Genomic DNA, 19624 nt, shown 5'->3' with positions numbered 1-19624 from the left:
TGTATACCATAAGAAGCAGACCACATGCAGTGAAATCGGAGCAAGCAATTTCAGAGCGGTTACTGGAGTTCTGCTTTAATACCTCTTTATGCCCCTTTTCTGCCTCGATTGCCCTTCCTACCCATTCTGTGAATGGACAGTGGATGTAATGCTGTGCATTCTACAACGATGTACATATTCTAACCCTTTTTCACTTTAATCATCACTGTCTGTTTTAAAACCCTCCCAGTTTTGGTTAGAGCCTTATTTTTTAGGAATTACATTTTTCTTTATTATAGCAGTTGTAAAATATATATATTTTTTTTGTTTGTTTTCTTTGGGCAGTCTGGATACTTTTCCAGTATGTTCTGTGGCTCCTGGAAAGAGTCCAGCATGAATGTGATAGAACTGGAAATTCCGGATCGCAATATTGATGCAGAAGGTAAGAAGCTTGGAAATGTAAAAATATACTTTAACGCTTTTATTAATAATAATAATAATAATAATAATATTATTATTATTATTATTATTATTATTGTTTTTTTTCCTTAATTCAAAATATGGCTATCGCCATTTACCCACCTTACTGAAGTTTCTATGTGGTGTACTGAGACATAAGAATTGTAGCTTCATACCACTGTATTGTCTTCATGCAGAGTCGCAATATGTATTCTATTTAGGAAATGTGAGGAAGGTGCAGCGCTCAGAACAGTGGAATCCATATGCCAGCCTGTGCTGGAATACACAGGATGGGTGCTTTTTGGCTCAGATGTCCAACCATAATTCAGTAGTGCTACCTTAACAAAAAAGTTCAAAAAGTAGAGCCGGAAACTCCTAAGCCCATCCGAGTTACTTTTTTTATTTGTGTTTATGACAGTGAGCATAAAACATGGGCCTATGCATTTTGGGAGACAGCCTTGATCACAGCCAGAGTTTTCTGCTCACGGTCACGTACATATAAAGTAACTTGCATGGACTTAAGAGTTGCTGACTGTACTTTTTTTGTGCAGGTAGCACATGCATTATATATTAGACAGTCTTCTGATATCTGGTTACTTGCCTTAAAATGTATATGACAGAAATGTGCACCTACCCTACTGTAGGTGTGCTATAAGCACTGCTGCATTCCTTGCATAGCGTCAAGAAAAAAACAAAACCTGGCAGAAGAGACTTGAGCATGGCTTTAGACACCAAGCCATCGTTCAGACTGAAGGATGGGTTTGGGAAAAAAAAAATTTCAAACCAGCATTTCGGTGTGAGTTTGGGGGCGATTTGAAAGACATCTGTGCGGGTTTAAAAAGTAGTGTAGGAACATTGGGACAATGTAGTTGCCGGAAGTAGGTTGCAATTTGGCATGCAATTTGGCATGCAATTTGACATCAAATCGCTCTGATGTGGATGAGGCTGGGTTCACACATGTGGCGTGAGTTGAAGCTCCGTTTTCCCAGCTAATTGACAAAGTAGTTAAGTGTTTCAGGTCAGTTTTGGAACAGATTAGGTTTACATCCAGATCAATTTGCACTGAATATGTACTCCAGCTGCATTAAACATGTGCGAACAGGCACAAAGAAAGCAATGTTTTTTCACGTCATGCAAATTGGATGCGGTTCAAAATCCATCCAGTTCGCATATGTTTGAACCTAGCCTCAAAATCAGTTTTTATTAATGACAATGTATGCTGTGACCAGTAAAACACACACTGAAATCTAAAAATAGTCCACAAAGTGAAAAAATGGTGAGTGGAAATATAAAATATCGACTAACTAACAAAATGATGGATAATAAAATTAAAAAAGTCCTGATGGTGATTAATATCAGAAAAATAGAGGTCTATAAAGCATCAATAAGGTAAGTGACATCAAATGTGAAGAGACTCGGTGAGTAGATGCTTGTAGAAGACACCACCAATACATAAAGGCTTACTGGAAGTAAAGGACTTAAAGGGGCTTATACCTCTTAAATCACACAGGCTTATGGCGATAAACACCATATATGGAACACCATCAGAACCCCTGGACAGATCTTTGAATAGTGTTGGTTAACATCAAATCCACAGCATAGAGGCACATGAGGCTCAAAATGGAAGGAGGGAAAGCCCGAGTGTATTATTTTGCTCACACGTTGAAATCAAAAAAGGAGGTTCCACAGAGTGTGATATTGTTTAAAAATTGCATTTATTTAAAAAAAGTTACAATGGAACATTCACGTTTAGGAAGTGCATACAGAGCTCATAGGACATGAAGAGGTACAGTAATCTTGGTAGAGTTCAACCTGATGCGTTTTATCTGCTTAGACATCATCTGGTGTATGACCTACTGCCAGCAACTGCGTGTTTTAAATAGGCTATGTGGCCCCAAATTAGAATAATTGAAAACCAGAAGTACGCCACTTCTGGTTTGGTCACTTATGGTTTAATCTGAATCTTAATTGGAACAAAAGAGATCTAAACTCTTATGTGGCTATGATTCCAAAATTTAGGAGAAAACATAAGGGCTTATGTGAATAAGGTAACGATAGTCCGCATACCATTTGGTGCCATGCGTTATACACAGCCGGAAGTAAAATGACAAACCAAGCCTCAATCTGGAGTATGGCTGCCAACATCCAGCAGTGTATATCGAGCGCGACAGGAAAGAAGTGAGGTGACAAACCAGACCTCGCTATGGAGTATGGCTGCCAACATCACTTCCTGTTGATTAGAACAGAGGTCGTATGCATGTCAAGCCTCGTTTTGATATTAACAAGTGAGCAATTGACTACATCAGTTCTTAGCAAACCAGGAAGTAATTACATACCAAGCCTCATTTATAGATGGAACGCATAGCCAGCTGTAATATAATGGAAAAACCGCTGGATTAACGGCTTTCCAGTGACACTTGAATAGCTAACAGGAAATATAGAAAATATATCTAACTGGAGCCACACAAAACCATTACATAAACATATTTAACCACTAAAATGTACAAACGCTTTTAAATGAAGGCTCATCAGAAATAAGAAAAACGTATGTATGAATTTAAATTAATCATGTTATAAAGACCATCTTATAAAAAGCGATTAAAAATGAGCTAAAAATGTGAACAAAATGTTAAATTGCAATTAAATGACAATTAAATGAGAACAGCCCTAACCCACCAATATCAACTCCATATATAGTTTGAAATTCAGATAAATTTTATTTATTAATAAAAGCATTAATATCTAACTTCACATTAATCCATTAATTCCGAGGGGGAAATGGGATTGCAATTCATAAATACAGTAAGTTTTGAGTCCGGATACCCCTCTAGGTTGGAATGAACCTATCGATAATAAGAAATTCAGTGCTCTTTGGCTCTTGCTTGTGCAGCTGACAATGCCGAGGGACAGTATGTTTGGTGTTATCCTATTTGATTTTGTTAATATATTCAGTCATCCTGGTAGAAAAAGATCACATAGTATGACCAACATATTGCTTGCCACACTGACAGTTCAAAAGATAAATGATGTTGATATTCGCACATGTACAGAAATGTTTAATGGGACATGTACTTTTGGTAACCATGGATGTAAATTTAGTTGCACACCTTCCACTAATATTAAACTGGTATACCATGCATTTCTTACATGGATAATAACCCACTAGATTGTGGGGGGAAAAAAAGCTCGAACAGGCAGATTTATAACATCTTACTCCTCATGGAAGGAGCTCCTTTATAAATGACTCAAGGTTTTTCCAGCAACAGATTGCCCAATATCCAACCATTTTGCAACACATTCCAGTGGAGATCAATGATGGCTTTAATCTGTTTGTGCTGCACTGAGAATGTCATCAGCAATGACCACTTGAAAGATTCATTGGGGTTTATCGACCAACAAAGATGCTCGTTCCACTTGTAAGACCTGATGGACATCACAATCTATTTCATGCTGGTCATATCCCTTGTCCAAAAACCTTTTGTTTTGTTTTGTTTTGTTTTAAAATGGTGGCTTGATTTTTGAACATATTTGTATCAGTACAGTTCAAGCATAAACGCAGGAACAGACTTTTTGGACCTGAGAGCAAGACCAAGATTTATGGTGGCAACTATCCGATGTAATAAAGCTATTGTGGTCCGTTTAGTACTGAACCGAAATTGACGTGCACATAGTTCAATTTCAAGGTCTAAAAAATTGATTTCCGTAGAACTAGATTCATAAGTCAAAAACCATGGCTCTATCGTTCAACTTGAGAACAGAGAAAGTGATTCAATGATTTCAAGGGGATTCAGGAGGATGTTGTCTATGTATCTAGCCCACAGACCTAACTGAGGTCTGTCCTCGGCATAGACTACATCCTCCTCCCCACTTGGCCATAAACAAATTGGCAAGGCTGGAGGCAAATTTTGCCCCCACAGCCACACCCTTATGCTGTAAATAAAAACAATTGTTAAACCAAAAATAGAGTGGCGAACTCGAAGAAAGAAAATCTTGTTTGAAAATCTTGTTTACTATTAGTTGAAGGTGTGTAACTAAACAATTTACATCCACGGTTACCAAACGTACATATCCCATCAAACATTTCTGTATATGTGCGACTACCAACATCATTTATCTTTTGACCTGTCCGTGTGGCAAGCAATATGTTGGTCGTACTATATGATCTTTTGCTACCAGGGTGACTGAACATATTAACAAAATCAAACAGGGTAACACCAAACATACTGTCCCTTGGCAATATCGTCAGTTCCTCAATCAAAACCCAAAGGGCACTGAATTTCTTATTATCGATGGGTTTATTCCAACCTGGAGGGGGGTTGCTACTACTAGAGGTGTATCCAGACTCGAAATTGACTAGATTTTATGAATTGCTATCCCATTTTCCACTCGGGATTAATGTAGAGTTAGATATGAATGCTTTTATTAAAGCATGATATCTTTTATCTGAATTTCAAATTATCTATGAACTTGATAGTGGTGGGTTAGGGCTGTTCTCTCATTTAATTGCAATTTGAAATTTTGTTCAATTTTTATCTACATTTTTTAAGACTGTCTTATAACATATGAGTGATGTAAATTTATACATATGTATTTCATGTAAAATTGTTTGTACATTTTAGTGGTTAAATATTATCTTTATTTATGTAATGGGTTTGTGTGGCTCCAGTTAGCTATATTTTCTATATTTCCTGTTAGCTATTCAAGTGTCACCGGAAAGTTGTTAATCATTAACATGTATTTCCGTTGTTTGTCCGTCTATAATGAGGCTTGGTATGTATTTACTTCCTGGTTTGCGGAGAACTAAGTGATGTAGTAAATTGTTCACTTAATATCAAAATGAGGCTTGACCTGCATACGACCGCTGTTCTAATCAACAAGACGTGATGTTGGCAGCCATACTCCATAGTGAGGTCTGGTTTGATTTTATAAACTATCGATTACATCTAAAAACGGACCTGAATAACGGGCATCATCATTACAAGTGAGTATGATGTTAACAAGACATGATTTTTGAACATTAATAACAAAAAAAAAGTCCGTGCAGAACCGCTTTAAGCCTTTATGCAATTGATGGTTGTCTTCTACAAGCTTCTCCTCACCGAGTCTCTTCACATTTGATGTAACTTATCTGATGCTTTTTTAGACATTTTTTATTTTTCTGATATTCACTGATACCAGGACTTTTTGAACTTTAGTATTCATAATTTTCTTTTTTTTTTCTTTTACTTGGGGGATATTATTTTACATATACATTCACACACAATTTGGTGGACTATTTTTATATTTCAGTGTGTTTTTACTGGTCACAGCATACATTGCTTTTTTTATTTTTTTTTAAGTGTGTGTGTGTATGTGTATATGTGTGTATGTATGTATGTGTGTGTGTGTGTGTATATATATATATATATATATATATATATATATATATATATATATATATATATATATATATATATATATATATATATATATATATATATATATATATATATATATCTCCTCTTTCACACTTTTTCCCTGAAAATGCAATCAAGATCTTGAAGTTGCTGTAGTGCTCTCCAGGGTGTAACATGCTATATATCCAATGCATGATTTCCATTCATGCTACCAGTTTAGAATTATTTTGTCTGTTTTAATAAAGCTGTAAAGGGATAAAGCTCTGTAACACACTATGACTTGAGATGCTGTAAAAGTAATTTAAAAAAGTCTTGCTACAGTGCTTTTATGGTAAACTCCCTTTGACCAGCTGTCCATTTTCTGTCCAGTGTTTTTCTTCCTGTGGTCTTTTTCAGTACCCACCCTCAACACGGATATCCTATTTTTCTGATTTATCTTAGTATTTCAGGATACTCTATTTTTACACTTTTTTTGGTTCTAAAACTGCCAGCTTCACATCTTACATTTTAGTACTAATATTGAAACGAATAAATGTCTGTATTGCAACAGAAGTGGTGTAGTTTAAAGTCCAGCCGATTGTAATGCAGCTCTGGGTTGCATAATCTGTTAGCATTTACACATTTAACATCTTGCATGGCGCCCCAACACTGATATGCATGCACTTATTTCTGATAAGTGACTTACGATGTGAAGAAGGAAACGGATAAGTGACTATGCATTTTAAAGCAGTTTTGAAATTGGTCAGTAGATGGCACTAGTGTTGTGTTTTTTAGATGTCGTTTCTCCTCCTGTGTAATGATTACAGCAGATCCTTATGTCTAGGAAAAAATGAGTAACTTGTTTGTAAAGGCAGGTTTGTAATTTGAATGTATTCTATGCATTGGGATAGAAAGCCTTCTGTGTGTAGCAGCTCCCCTAATACTTGCCTGAGCCCCATCTTGGTCCAGCGATGTGCACAAGTGCCTCGGCTGTGCGGGACCCTGCCTCCTGATTGGCTGGGACACGGCAGCAGTGCCATTGGCTCCCACTGCTGTCCAATCAGTCAGTTAGCCAAAGAGTTGAGCGAGAGGGCCGGGGCATAACCGTGACTCCATGTCTGAATGGAGGCACAGAGCAGTGACTCTGATGCCCCTATAGCAAGCTACTTGCTGTGGGACCTCTCGACAGGAGCATCACTTTAGAGCACCTCTTCAGTCATTTTTTTTTTTTCCAACTTTGCATTTATTACATTTCTGCCCTTGTTTTAACTTTGGATAGTAATTGTTTTTCTGCTATTAAATGCCTTATACAGCCCACTTCCTGTTTCTTGTCTGGTCATTAGCCTAGGCTTATGACGTCATGCACAGCCCTCTCTCCTGAGAGTTTGCCAGGAAGGGAATAGGCAGCAGCCTCAGCTGCCCACAGTTAAAATGGTGTCAGCCAGACTTGGTGGAGGGAGATTTTTGCAGCATATTTACCGTATATACTCGAGTATAGGCCGACCCGAATATAAGCCGAGGCCCCCAATTTACCCCCAAAAAAACTGGCAAACTTATTGACTCGTGTATAAGCCGAGGGTGAGACATGCCTGTCCATCCCTGTGTGTGTGTCCGTCCATCCCTGTGTGTCCGTCCATCCCTGTGTGTCCGTCCATCCATCCCTGTGTGTGTGTGTGTCCATCCATCCATCCATCCCTGTGTGTGTGTGTCTCCATCCATCCATCCATCCATCCCTGTGTGTGTGTGTCTCCATCCATCCATCCATCCATCCCTGTGTGTGTGTGTGTCTCCATCCATCCATCCATCCATCCCTGTGTGTGTCTCCATCCGTGTGTGTGTGTGTGTGTGTGTGTGTGTGTGTGTGTGTGTGTGTGTCCAGCCTACCTTTGTCCCGAGCCTCCGTCCCGTGCCTTGCCTCCGTCCCGTGCCGTGACTTGCCTCCTTGCATCCGTCCCGTGTCGTGCCGTGCCTTGCCGCCGCCGTCCCGTGCCGTGCCTTGCCGCCGCCGTCCCGTCCCGTGCCGTGCCGTGCCTTCCCTTGCCTCCGTCCCGTGCCCTCTTCGTCGGCGGCCATTGTAAAGTTCAAAAGCTGCGCCGCCGCCTTCGCCTGTGATAGGCGGAACACTGAATTTCCCAGCAGCCTGTGTTCCGCCTATCACAGACGTCGTATCATCCTCGTCCGTAGTACGAGGATGATACGATGTCCGTGATAGGCGGAACACAGGCTGCTGGGAAATTCAGTGTTCCGCCTATCACAGGCGAAGGCGGAGCCGGAGGCGCGGCTTTTGAATAGAATGGCCGCTGTCTGTCTGCTCGACACGCTGATCGAGCGGGCAGACAGCGATGACTCGAGTATAAGCCGAGGGGGGCACTTTCAGCCTCAAAAAAGAGGCTGAAAATCTCGGCTTATACTCGAGTATATACGGTAAGTACTGAATTGGCATGTGTATATATAAAATAATATACAGTGGTTGGAGGAAAACTTCAGAATGGAAAAGATGTTTGTTTTTTTTATTACAAATTATGTGAGTAGACTGCGGTCGGTTCCTCTAACTTTTTTTTTTTTTTTTTTTTTTTTTTCCTTCCTAACCCGATCTTCTATTTGCAAAAAGTGTATATAAATGTTAGCCTAGCAATCTAGTTGTCTTTTGACCACTTAAGTCCCGGATCATTTTGCTGGCTAAAGACCAGAGCACTTTTTGTGATTCGGCACAGCGTCGCTTTAACTGACAACTGCGCGGTCACGCGACGTGGCTCCTAAACAAAATTGACTTCCTTTTTTTCCCTCCCAACAAATAGCGCTTTCTTTTGGTGGTATTTGGTCACCGTTTGAATTTTTAATTTTTTGCGCTATAAACGAAAAAAAGCAACAATTTTAAGGAAAAACGCATTATTTTTGACATTTTGCTATAATTATCCCCCTAAAATAGGAAACTTTTTTTTTTTTCCCCTCAGTTTAGGCTGATACGTATTCTTCTACATATTTTTGATTAAAAAGAAAAAAAGCAATAAACCTTTGATTGGTTTGTGCAAAAGTTATAGCGTTTACAAAATAGAGGATAGTTTTACGGCATTTTTATGAATCGTTTTTTTTTTTTCTTTTTTACTAGTAATAGCTTTTTTTTTTTTTCTTTTTTCTTGTGCGTTTTCAGTTTTGCAGAAACACACTCCATTTAACATTGGTTTCCCATTGCATGTAGTCCACATCTATGCATTTTATGGAAAGGGCCAGGGCATATTTCTGGTTTTTGGTTCCATAGACTTCAATGGGTCAGAAATGTTTATTGAAAAACACAAAATGCACCTGGAATATGCAAACTGCTACCTGCATAGGTGTGAATCATGCCTAAGAGGATGATTCAACAGAAGCACTCCCTGGTCACCTACCTCCTAGATGAACATAGCAACTGCTTGGATGAGTACACATTGCTATGACCTTAATTCTTAGTTTCACTGTGCAGCAATTTTAACTTTTCATGTCAAGTTTTTAGCAGGTGCCACTGCCTGTCAGACTTGCTCATTGAAGTCTATAAGGCTACAGTACAGACACAGGCCAAGCGATTGGCTTACTGTTGTGAAACAATCCTTCAATGCACAATTTTCATTCGGCTGAAAAAGACCTGCTAGAGCCAGCATCCAGTATAGCATCCTGAATGCCTGCAAAGATTGCTTTTATCAAGGGGTAGTACGGGACGGCAGCATGTGTGAAAGAGGCCTTTGTGGTTACAGGTCCATGTTAAACCACAAAGTGCTTGTTCCATCTTTCATATATGCCTCCATTTATTTTGTGGACACATAGCTTGGTTTGAGACTGCGGGCATGCTATGGGAGATTGTCGGCGACTGCGGGCATGCTATGGGAGATTGTCGGCGACTGCGGGCATGCTATGGGAGATTGTCGGCGACTGCGGGCATGCTATGGGAGATTGTCGGCGACTGCGGGCATGCTATGGGAGATTGTCGGCGACTGCGGGCATGCTATGGGAGATTGTCGGCGACTGCGGGCATGCTATGGGAGATTGTAAATAGAAGAGGGTGCAACCATCTAAGTGTAGCTATTAAACCATGAAATTATCAAAAAATATTTATGCACTCTTTGTATTTTAAGAAATCTGTCCCATGACACGGCAGAGATTTTCAGTGTTAATTAGGGAGACATATGGTGGAGGCAAAGCTGCGCTGAGAAGCTGCAGGTGTGAGCAGCAAGGAAGCTATCCCTAGTTCCAAGAGGGAGGTGGGCAGATCAGTGTCCCAGGCTCGATTCCCATGGCTGGCCTTACCTTAAGCTCCCAGTTCCTGCCTAGGAGGCAGAGAAGGGAGGAGACGGCTAAAAATTTCTTCCTCTGCTAGGGCCTGTGCATGCAATTGGTTGCTAGACTGTTGTAGTAACCAATTCTTGATGGCGTCGGCCAGCAGGAGCTGGTGGCAGCTACAGCAGGACTAGCTAGCAGTGGGTGAAGACGGGGTGGGGGGTTGTTGGCCTCTAAATTTACAGGCAGTTTCTCTCCATGGACAAAAGGTTGAAATTGGTGTTTTATTTATTTATTTTTGTTCACAAACCATTTTCTAAATTTATCGAGAGTTGCCAACACTGGTCCATGGACATACACCATGGCTCATAGAAGTTTCACTGACCGCATCAGGAGCCTGTTCTGTGTCTCCTGTGAGACCAGGAATTGGGAGGAGCGATTCTGCAGCTGGGACAGCGTGGCATATTTTGTCAGGAGTCGAATAAATGGTTAAGGATGGTGGTGGGTAGGATAAGTAGTGGGTTTTTCTACTTTAAAGTGATTGAAATGTCTAACGAAAAATATATATATTTTTTTATACTTACCGTACTTGCTTCATTACAGTGCATTTGCACAGAGCTGCCCAGATTCTCCTCTTCTTGGGTGCCCCTTCTCTGCTCCTGGCCCCTCCTGTCTGTCAAGTGCCCCCACAGAAAGCAGCTTGCTATGGAGGCAGCCAAGCTGCAGATCCGTGTGTCCTGGCCCCCTTTCTACTTATTGGCTCCTGCGGCTGTCAAAGTCAGTTGGCCAATGGTGCCGCTGCTGTGTCTCAGCCAATCAGGTGGGAGCGTTTTGAACAGCAGAGGCAATCGTTGACATAGCTGGACAGAGATGGGGCACAGGTAAGTATTAGGGGGCTAAGGGGGCTGCTGCACAAAGGTGTTTGTTTTTTATTTTTTTTATCTTCATGCATAGAATGCATGAAGATAAAATACCTTCTGCCTTTACAACTCCTTTTAATGCGAAGAATGTGTTAAGTCAAAAATGTGCACTTTAGAACCACTTTAACACATTGGCAAATGCTAGACTTCTTCATTAAGCCCTGAGGCTCAACCTCTATCACAGGGGCATGTGCAACCCTTTAGTACTTATTGTGTAGCAGCCCATGCCTCTGCAAACAATAGTTGGAGTTTCCCTTAACTATGTGCTTACAAAGTGGTTGTAAACCCCATTCATGAAAGTTGAACTAAGCACATATCTGTAGTGTTTTACTTGTCTCTCTTCAAAGCTCTAAGTGCCATTTCTCTCCGGTGCTCCGTTCCTCTGTTATCCACATGAGTCACTTATGACACTCATTGACACTTGAGATAATAGCTGAAAAATTGTGTCAGGGAGGGGAGCTTTGAGGGAGATGAGCAGGGAGCTTGTCTCATCAGAATACAGCTTTACGTGTTCCTTTGCCTATGTAGAGACGGCGTGTATCCTTTTCCTCTAATCAGCTCTCACACATTGCAAGTTCACTATCCCCACCCACTCCTATGTGCTGCTGAAAGAGGAAGAAAGTTTAACACTTTCCAAAGAGTAGAAAAAGGTAAGACCACAGATATAAATATGAAACCTATGTAGGAGGATTTGTTTCTTCTGTGCATCATCTGAGGCTGTTAACTTCATTGGGTATACAGTGCCTTGAAAAAGTATCCATACCCCTTGAAACTTTCAACAATTTGTCATGTTACAACCAAAAACGTAAATGTATTTTATTGGGATTTTATGTGATAGACCAACACAGAGTGGCACAAAATTGTGAAGGGGAAGGGAAATGATAAATGGTTTTAAATTTTTTTATAAATATCTGAAAAGTGTGATGTGCATTTGTTTTCAGCCCCCTTTACTGTGATCCCCATAACTTAAATCTAGTGGAACCAATTGCCTTCAGAAGTTACCCTTTTTAATAAAGTCCACTCGTAATTTAATCTCGGTATTAATACAGCTGTTCTCTGAAGCCCTCAGAGGTTTTCTAAAGAATGTTGGTGAACAAACAGCATCATGGAGGCCAAGGAACACGCCAGACAGGTCAGGGATAAGGTTGTGGAGAAGTTTTAAAGCAGGGTTGGGTTCTACAAATTTTTTTTATCCCAAGCTTTGAACCTCACAGAGCACTGTTCAATCCATCCGAAAATGGAAAGAGTATGACACAACTGCAAACCTAGCAAGACATGGCCGTCCACCTAAACTGACAGGCCGGGCAAGGAGAGCATTAATCAGAGAAGCAGCCAATAGACACATGATAACTCTGGAGGAGCTGCAGAGATCCACAGCTCAGGTGGGAAAATCTGTCCACAGGATAACTATTAGTGGTGCCCTTCACAAATCTGACCTTTATGGAAGAGTGACAAGATGCTCTCCACCCAATCTGACAGAGCTTGAGCTATTTTGCAAAGAAGAATGGGAAAAAATGTCACTCTCTAGATGTGCAAAGCTGGTAAAGACATCCCCAAAAATACTTGCAGCTGTAATTGCAATGAAAGGTGGTTCTACAAAGTATTGACCTAAGGGGGCTGAATACAAATGCACACCACACTTTATTCAGATATTTGTAAAAAAAATTAAAACAATTTATCATTTTCCTTCTACCACTATGTGTTGGTCTATCACATAAAATCCCAATAAAATAAATTTACGTTTTTGGTTGTAACATAACGAAATGGAAAATTTCAAGGTGTATGAATACCTTTTCAAGGGACTCTGTGAGTGTTTACAACCACTTTAAGCCAGTGTAATAAAAGTATTCTTTAGAATGGCCTTTTAAGGGCCGGTTCACACAGCGAGGCGTCTCCGACTTGCCTCGCCGCGACCTGCGGGGACCTCAGCGGCGACTTGCAGAGGACTTCTGTATAGAAGTCAATGCAAGTCGCCCCCGAAGTCGCCCCGAAGTAGTACAGGAACCTTTTTTCTGAGTCGGAGCGACTCGAGTCGCTCCTCTCAGAACGGTTCCATTGTACAGAACGGGGGCGACTTGCGGGAGCGAGGCGAGGCGAGCCGTGTCGCCTCGCATCGCCTCGCTGTGTGAACCGGCCCTAAAGGGGGTGTATAGGCAACACATTATTGAAGAATTGATGTGTAAAGGGAATGTTAAGTGATCTCTAGCAGTATCGTGACGTGTCCCCAGTCTGTAATGGTCCCCTGAATCTTGTCCCCGGTCTGGAACTCCTACAGCATGTTTGCAGTCACTGGTCATTTCCTGTTGCATGCCTGTAGTCTCTGGCTATCTTTTGTTGCATGCCTGTAGTCTCTGACCTTTTTCTCTTGGCATGTGTGCGGTCTCTGAAAATGTTATGTAGCCTGAAATTTTAATTTGCTGGTATCGCCACAGGGCTGCATTTCAGGCCACCTATATCCAGTAAGTTGTGTATCATGAACCTAAATATTAGCCCTCCATCTAGTTGTGCAGGATAAAAGATGTGACCCAACATGACAACAATATGAAGGAACAAGCAGCATGATCTTACCAACTAAAAAAAAAAAAAAAAAAAATCAATCAAAGGAACAGCTGTCCACAATGACATTTTTTGAATTGGTCTTTCGGTTTGCCCAAAGTTCCACTTTAGGTCTGGTTATGTGCAGAAAGAACCCTGTCAATTTCAATGGAAACATTTAAGGCCCATTCACATTTGTGCATTGCCACAATGCACATCTAGCTAGCTATCTATCCATCCAACAAATTTTACAGTACAGCCCAATGCACTGTAGTATACCACGATGTATATAGCTTTACGTTTTGTTGTTCTGCACTTTAAAAAAAATAAAAACAAAGAAAAACCAGAAAGGGTTTCTCCCCCCTTCCGTGGTGGTGCATTTGTTATGAACAATCAATGGTTGGCCATACTATAATACACATTAATACATGTGCATTTATGCACCCCAGTACAATGCTTTTAATGTGAATGGCCCCCTGAAGTTTGCTGCTCAGACAGCTACTAATATTTTAGCTTTTAACTTATGCTCTGTTCTAGGGAGAATTGCAGTAATCTTGGCCAATATAAAGTTTCTCCTTCTTTTGGTTAAAAAAACAAACTGTATTCATTCTAATTGTTTATCTTTTGTCTTCAGTTTATTCTTTGTGTATTTGATCATTCTGTTGCTTTCAGTCTTTTTATGATCAGTCTCTCTGCTCATGGAAGTCCTAACCCTTTGAGTTCCAGTCTAACTTTTCTTGCACAGAAAGTACTACCCCGTTTCCCTGAAAATAAGACCTAGCATGATTGTTGGTGATGGCTGAAATATAAGCCCTAGTTAAAGTCCTTGTAGGTCTTATTTTCAGGGTAGGGCTTATTTTTGGGGAAACTGGGTAGGACTTATTGGGGGGGGGTAGGGCTTATATTGCAGCCATTACCGACAATCACGCTAGGTCTTATTTTCGGGGAAACATGGTATGTGCTCCGATTGCTGCTCTGTAGTCTTCCAGGTCCTTATACTTCAATATGTTTTCCCAGCTCTGCAGGTGGCATTTGGCTCTTTGTACAGAGATGATGTCTTACTAAAACCCAGCCGTGTCATAGCCATTTTAGCAGCTGCCTGCATGCTCCAGCTGGTAAGTGTTTGTTTGTCTTTGTGATGTTTGCTTCCTCCTGAGACTGCGGCCTTGACATTAAATATTGCCTGGCTTTGCAAATCGATGCAAGCTACTGGCTATAGAACATCTGCTTGCCTGTGCTCTATATTTGTTTTCAAGAATGTGATACCTGTATCCCATTATTCTAAGATTTATCAGTTCGATTTGTCTGCTTTTGTAGGTTATGTGCTAAACATGATATGGTAGTTCTGTAATACATTCAATATTATGAAGCAAAATGCTACAAGTTATTTATAAATCTGATGCAGGTTGTCTTGCTAAAGAAATGAGAGTAATACTCCTTTATCCTGCTTTGAATGTATTGGGTACTATATATTCTGAGAGGAAGCCCATTGTGCTAGATGTGATGCCCACAGAGTTTAAATTGACATGACTGTTGGCTATACAAGCAAGTAGACACATTGTACTGCTTTAGTGTTCAGTGTGTCTAACCTAAACTAATAAAAATTGTAGCTATAGTTTTGCACTTGATTTGTTACCATTGAGGCATCATTCCCTTTTCTCCATAGAGAACACTGGGATGTGCTGGGGACTGTCTAGCAAACGTTTTTGCAGACAACTGGGTGGGCTGGTCAGGGGTATTGGGCAGAATTATTAAGCACATCGTTGTTGGTTAGAAGAGAAGTTCGGGATCCAAATGCATTCATACCCACTGTTCTGGAAATGTTATAGGTTACTCCTATCGTATTTATCCGTGGTTCCAAATGAATAATTACCGCAGTTTGGAACACACACAAAGATACTCGGCATCTTTCCACATAACTGTCCTTTTTTTTTTTATTTGGTCCAATTAAAGTGTTTTTTTTTTTTTTAAATACACATTATTACATAGGTATCAGGCGAATATTACAATTGTACTTTTATGTTAACAAGGGGCAGGCTACTTGAAAGAATGTAAATGCTATCATAACATTATTAGTGCCGCGTGCAATACATGGCAAAGCATACAAAATAGAATACAGTTTTAAACTGAATTTACAATTTCTTTTACACTCACCTAGGTGGATGCAATGCATTGGCCATACATTTCCTTTAAATTTCTGCCCTTCTGTAGTGGACCTATCAATTCTGTTTTTGAAATTGGTGGAATTTTGAATTCTTGTATCATTCTGTGAGTTCAGCAGGCCTTCACTATGTCCAGATGTTGCTGAGATGTGTGAAGCCATTACACTATTTCATAATTTTCTATCGGCCCCAAGGTTCAGTGCATAGATCTTGAATGCTTTGTAACTCGCAATCTGGATGTATGGCCAACACTCACATTCCTGGTTTAAACAGCCAGTTACACAGATGAAATGTATCTGGGAACTATGTTACCTGCAAAAGACTTAGTATTTTTGTCCATCCTGTCTGGGGATTTGGTCAAACTTCTAGACAGTACAGTCAGCCTGGTGACTTGTTATATTTCTATTGCAGGTAAACATATATAGGTAACCTTCTTGGCCCCACAGCCTGTGATTGGACAGTGAAGGGGCAGCAACAGACTGATGAGGTAATCTCTCTGCTCTCCTCCAGCCTGCATGTTTGTCAACATGTGTGCATTCATTACACTTGATTGACTTCTAACATTGCCCCTCCCTCTTCAACTCCTAAGTGCTGCTCTAAAGGAAGTTTCTGAATAGAATTAAAGAGCAACTAAACCCCCTGAGTATAGCCCACTTTCCTATCTTCAGCCATGATCCTCCCAACATACTGCCAGCTGCTTCCTCTGCTTTATTGCCCATGTGCACTGCAGCCCCTTTCATAGGGACAGGTCAGACACATGGCAGCTTCTTTTACTTGTGGCGTACAGCTTACCTTGGACTGAATGTGGGTGCCTGTCCATGGTATAAAGACAATGTTATCAAAAAGCTTGCTGGACTGGGACTCGGAAGTGCACCTGTGCTCCAACTCTGGGTATTACAGAGCAACTATTGGACTTTAAATTAAGCACATAACCTATAAGGCTTAGTGCCTCCATCCTTATTTTGAATGAGGGAAAAACGAGATTGGGACTTTAAATGAGATGCTAACTATAACTCCTCTTTCACACTGAGGCCAACTTTTAAACTGTTTACATATTTTTAACAAGCCGTAAAATGGCTTGGACAACTTATGCCCCGTACACACGATACGAAAATCGTACGGAAAATACCGCTTTCGATGCGATCGTACGATAATCGGATCGTTAGTACAGAGCTTTCGAGAGCCGATTCGAACAGTACATCCGATATTATTCTATCGGACGTGCACGGAAATTTTTTTTCGTACGATGCTAGATCGTACGATTTTCGTGTAATCAGTACAGCTATCGTTCGAAAATGCAATACAAATGCATTACAACACATGACATCACGTACGAATTTTTTTTATGTCGTGCGGGAATTTTCGTGACTTTAGTAAACTCATCAGATTCGATCTGAGATTAGCATGCAATAAAAAACGGACGTTCATTCGTCCGATAATCTCATCGTGTGTATGGGGCATTAGTCTTAGAGATGCCATCTGGGTGTTTACATTCCAGGGCTGGCATGCTGCCAAGATATTTCCTAAAAATAAATACAAAGTTGAGATTTATGTGTGTATTGTGAAAAATACATTTATCCCGCATTCCTATAGCTACAAAGGTAATTGAGGATTTGTTTTCAGACACTAGTGAGTTCCGCTAAATGCATGGCCACTGGTGTGTGCCCTAACACAGCACTGATGCACTCATCCTGACACATTGCATGGTTAACTTTTAAAAATATGTTTTGGGTCATTTGACTACCTCACTACAAGGTGTTGCCATGTGGTGGTTCTCGTCACAACCTGCTGTGCTAAGAAGGTGCTTTTACTGCTTGTTAGAATATGTTAATACTTTAATGTGCATCTTCTGGGCAACCGGTTTCTTCTTTTTTTTTTTTTTTTTTTTTTTTAAAGCGGAGTTCTGTCCAAAATATGCCTTTTGAGATAAAATACCCCCAGATTACTCATGCCTTGTGCAATTTAACAAAAGTTTGCTGTAAACTATGCCCAGTTTTCTATTTGTGCAGCATCATTTTCTTACTTTGTGAAGTTCCTGCACAGCGTGGCCATCTCCATTGTGGGCATCTGAAGCTGCAATGTCCTTCTTCCTGGATTTTGTGCATGCTGGCTACCCAGCATGCATTTGCAGTGTGGTGCAGTCTTTGTCAGCTTGACATGGCACTGCTCCAGTAACATTTAACATGGGTTTCTATGAGAATATTGGTCAGCTCGACATGTCAAGCTAACCAAGATTTTCCAGGTGCCAATGCAAAGCCAGAATTTACGTTCTGGGTCATGGCCCCTAAAGGAGGAAGTGAAATTAGATACAGGCTTAAATCGGGTAAGTGAACAGAATTTTTTTAAAAAAAATTACCAATTAATTTTTAGGATTCACATTGCTGCATGGTGATGAGTGAAAAATGTGGGTGGAACTCCGCTTTAAAGAAGGTCTTAGCCCAATGGTTTGCATTCAGGTAGGGGAGGAGAGCCTTTCTCTTTTTGTGCCTGGAGTTCAATTTTTATGCAGAAATGTTTTATAGAGCGCTCTAATATGAGCCCAGTGCTCAATGTGTTGCAAGTTTTAGTATTGGTATTTTCCCATATTGTAAATGTGAGCCTATTTTCTCTATTCTGTATTTTTTTTTTATTTTTTTTTCCCCCTCCTTTTAGGATGGTTTAATTCAGCAGTGTGGTGAAACCATGAAAGAAACAATCAGCGTACAAACTGTATGTAGCTATTCCACAGCAGCTGGTGTCTACGGGTTAGACTCTGTAAAGAAAAAGTAGGTGAAAAATGTTCTATTTTCTGTAAACCTGTTCTCTTCAAAACGCGTTTCAACTCGCAATATAAAGAGGGGTGTGACCTGACACAACCAATAATGGCAAGCTTCCATCCCTAATGTCTTTAAACAAATAAGAAAAGGGTACTGGGACTTTATATGAGGCTTGTAATTAGGAACGATGATACGTAAATAAAATATAGTTTATTAGCACAATCACATTTGGCATTCCATATCTTAAACATGTTAATTTAATGAATACTGTAATACAATCAAGATACTCACATATTGAATATAATAGTGATACAATAAGTAATACAATTTTCCTGCTGCCAGCTTTCCATGAAGTGCAGTTTTACTGCTTGTTGTGTGAGAACTTCACTATATTTATCCATTACCATAAATTCACAGGTTTCTTTTTAAAATTTTTATGACAAACCAGCTCACCAACATTCTTATCACAGGTGCCTTGAATGGCTTCTCAACAACCTAATGACCCATCAAAGTATTGACCTATTTAAAGAGCTCAGGTAAGAGACTGATGACTTGTATTTTATTTTAAGCCTTTCTTTGCTTTCTTTGGGATCTATCTGGGATTGAAATCTTTGGTTATCTGCACCTTTATTTGTATTGAATGGGTATTTTCTCTGCTCCTTAAGACCCGCCTGCACCTTTTTATGGTTCCTCATTGCTCAATAATGTATTCTCTTAACATTTGGGCATAGATGCCAAGCAGTACTTTGATCTTTCTGCCTCTAGACGATTGGGTTTTTACCCTGGGAAATATAAAATTTTAATTATTTTTCTACTTTTCATACTTGAAGGTGGTTGGTTTTGTTCAGCCTGTAGCAGATCTAATCTTTCCTTAGTTCACTTTCTTACCCAGAATTATAGCTGTCCGTTATTGATTTGGTTTTACGGACACTGGCATGGTTACTACTCTTCTAGAATGGCTATCATGAATTGTCATCCCTGCTGTAAAGAACTTCAGTGCATCCCATGACTATGTAAATACCAAAAATACAGCAAACTAATTGTCTCACCCATCTGTTGAAGCCTGTGCCCTCATCTACAATTAGAAGATGCTCACATTTGTCTTATCACTTGTCAGGAATTATTAATGTTTTCTGGATTTCACCTATCCAAATTCATGGGAAATAAAATAAAATTGCCCCTTCCCATTC

The 19624-nt window shown here is 40.1% G+C and overlaps 1 protein-coding gene across 1 annotated transcript in view; it reads left to right on the top strand.

Annotated features, from left to right (window-relative positions):
* GMCL1 (germ cell-less 1, spermatogenesis associated) overlaps window positions 1-19624 on the top strand; it is a 209386-nt gene that overhangs the window by 79397 nt on the left and 110365 nt on the right. The window contains exons 4-7 of the mRNA XM_077469455.1: window positions 325-421; window positions 14534-14631; window positions 18331-18443; window positions 18905-18970. Coding sequence (XP_077325581.1) covers window positions 325-421; window positions 14534-14631; window positions 18331-18443; window positions 18905-18970 — 374 coding nt within the window. The remainder of the gene's footprint in view (window positions 1-324; window positions 422-14533; window positions 14632-18330; window positions 18444-18904; window positions 18971-19624) is intronic.

Source organism: Lithobates pipiens, unplaced genomic scaffold (genome assembly GCF_037356315.1).
Source record: "Lithobates pipiens isolate NorthernLeopardFrog02 unplaced genomic scaffold, aLitPip1_a1.2 Scaffold_8, whole genome shotgun sequence".
NCBI classification, from domain to species: domain Eukaryota; kingdom Metazoa; phylum Chordata; class Amphibia; order Anura; family Ranidae; genus Lithobates; species Lithobates pipiens.
The sequence above is the reverse complement of the archived record's forward strand: the minus strand, read 5'-3'. Positions and strand labels throughout refer to the sequence as shown.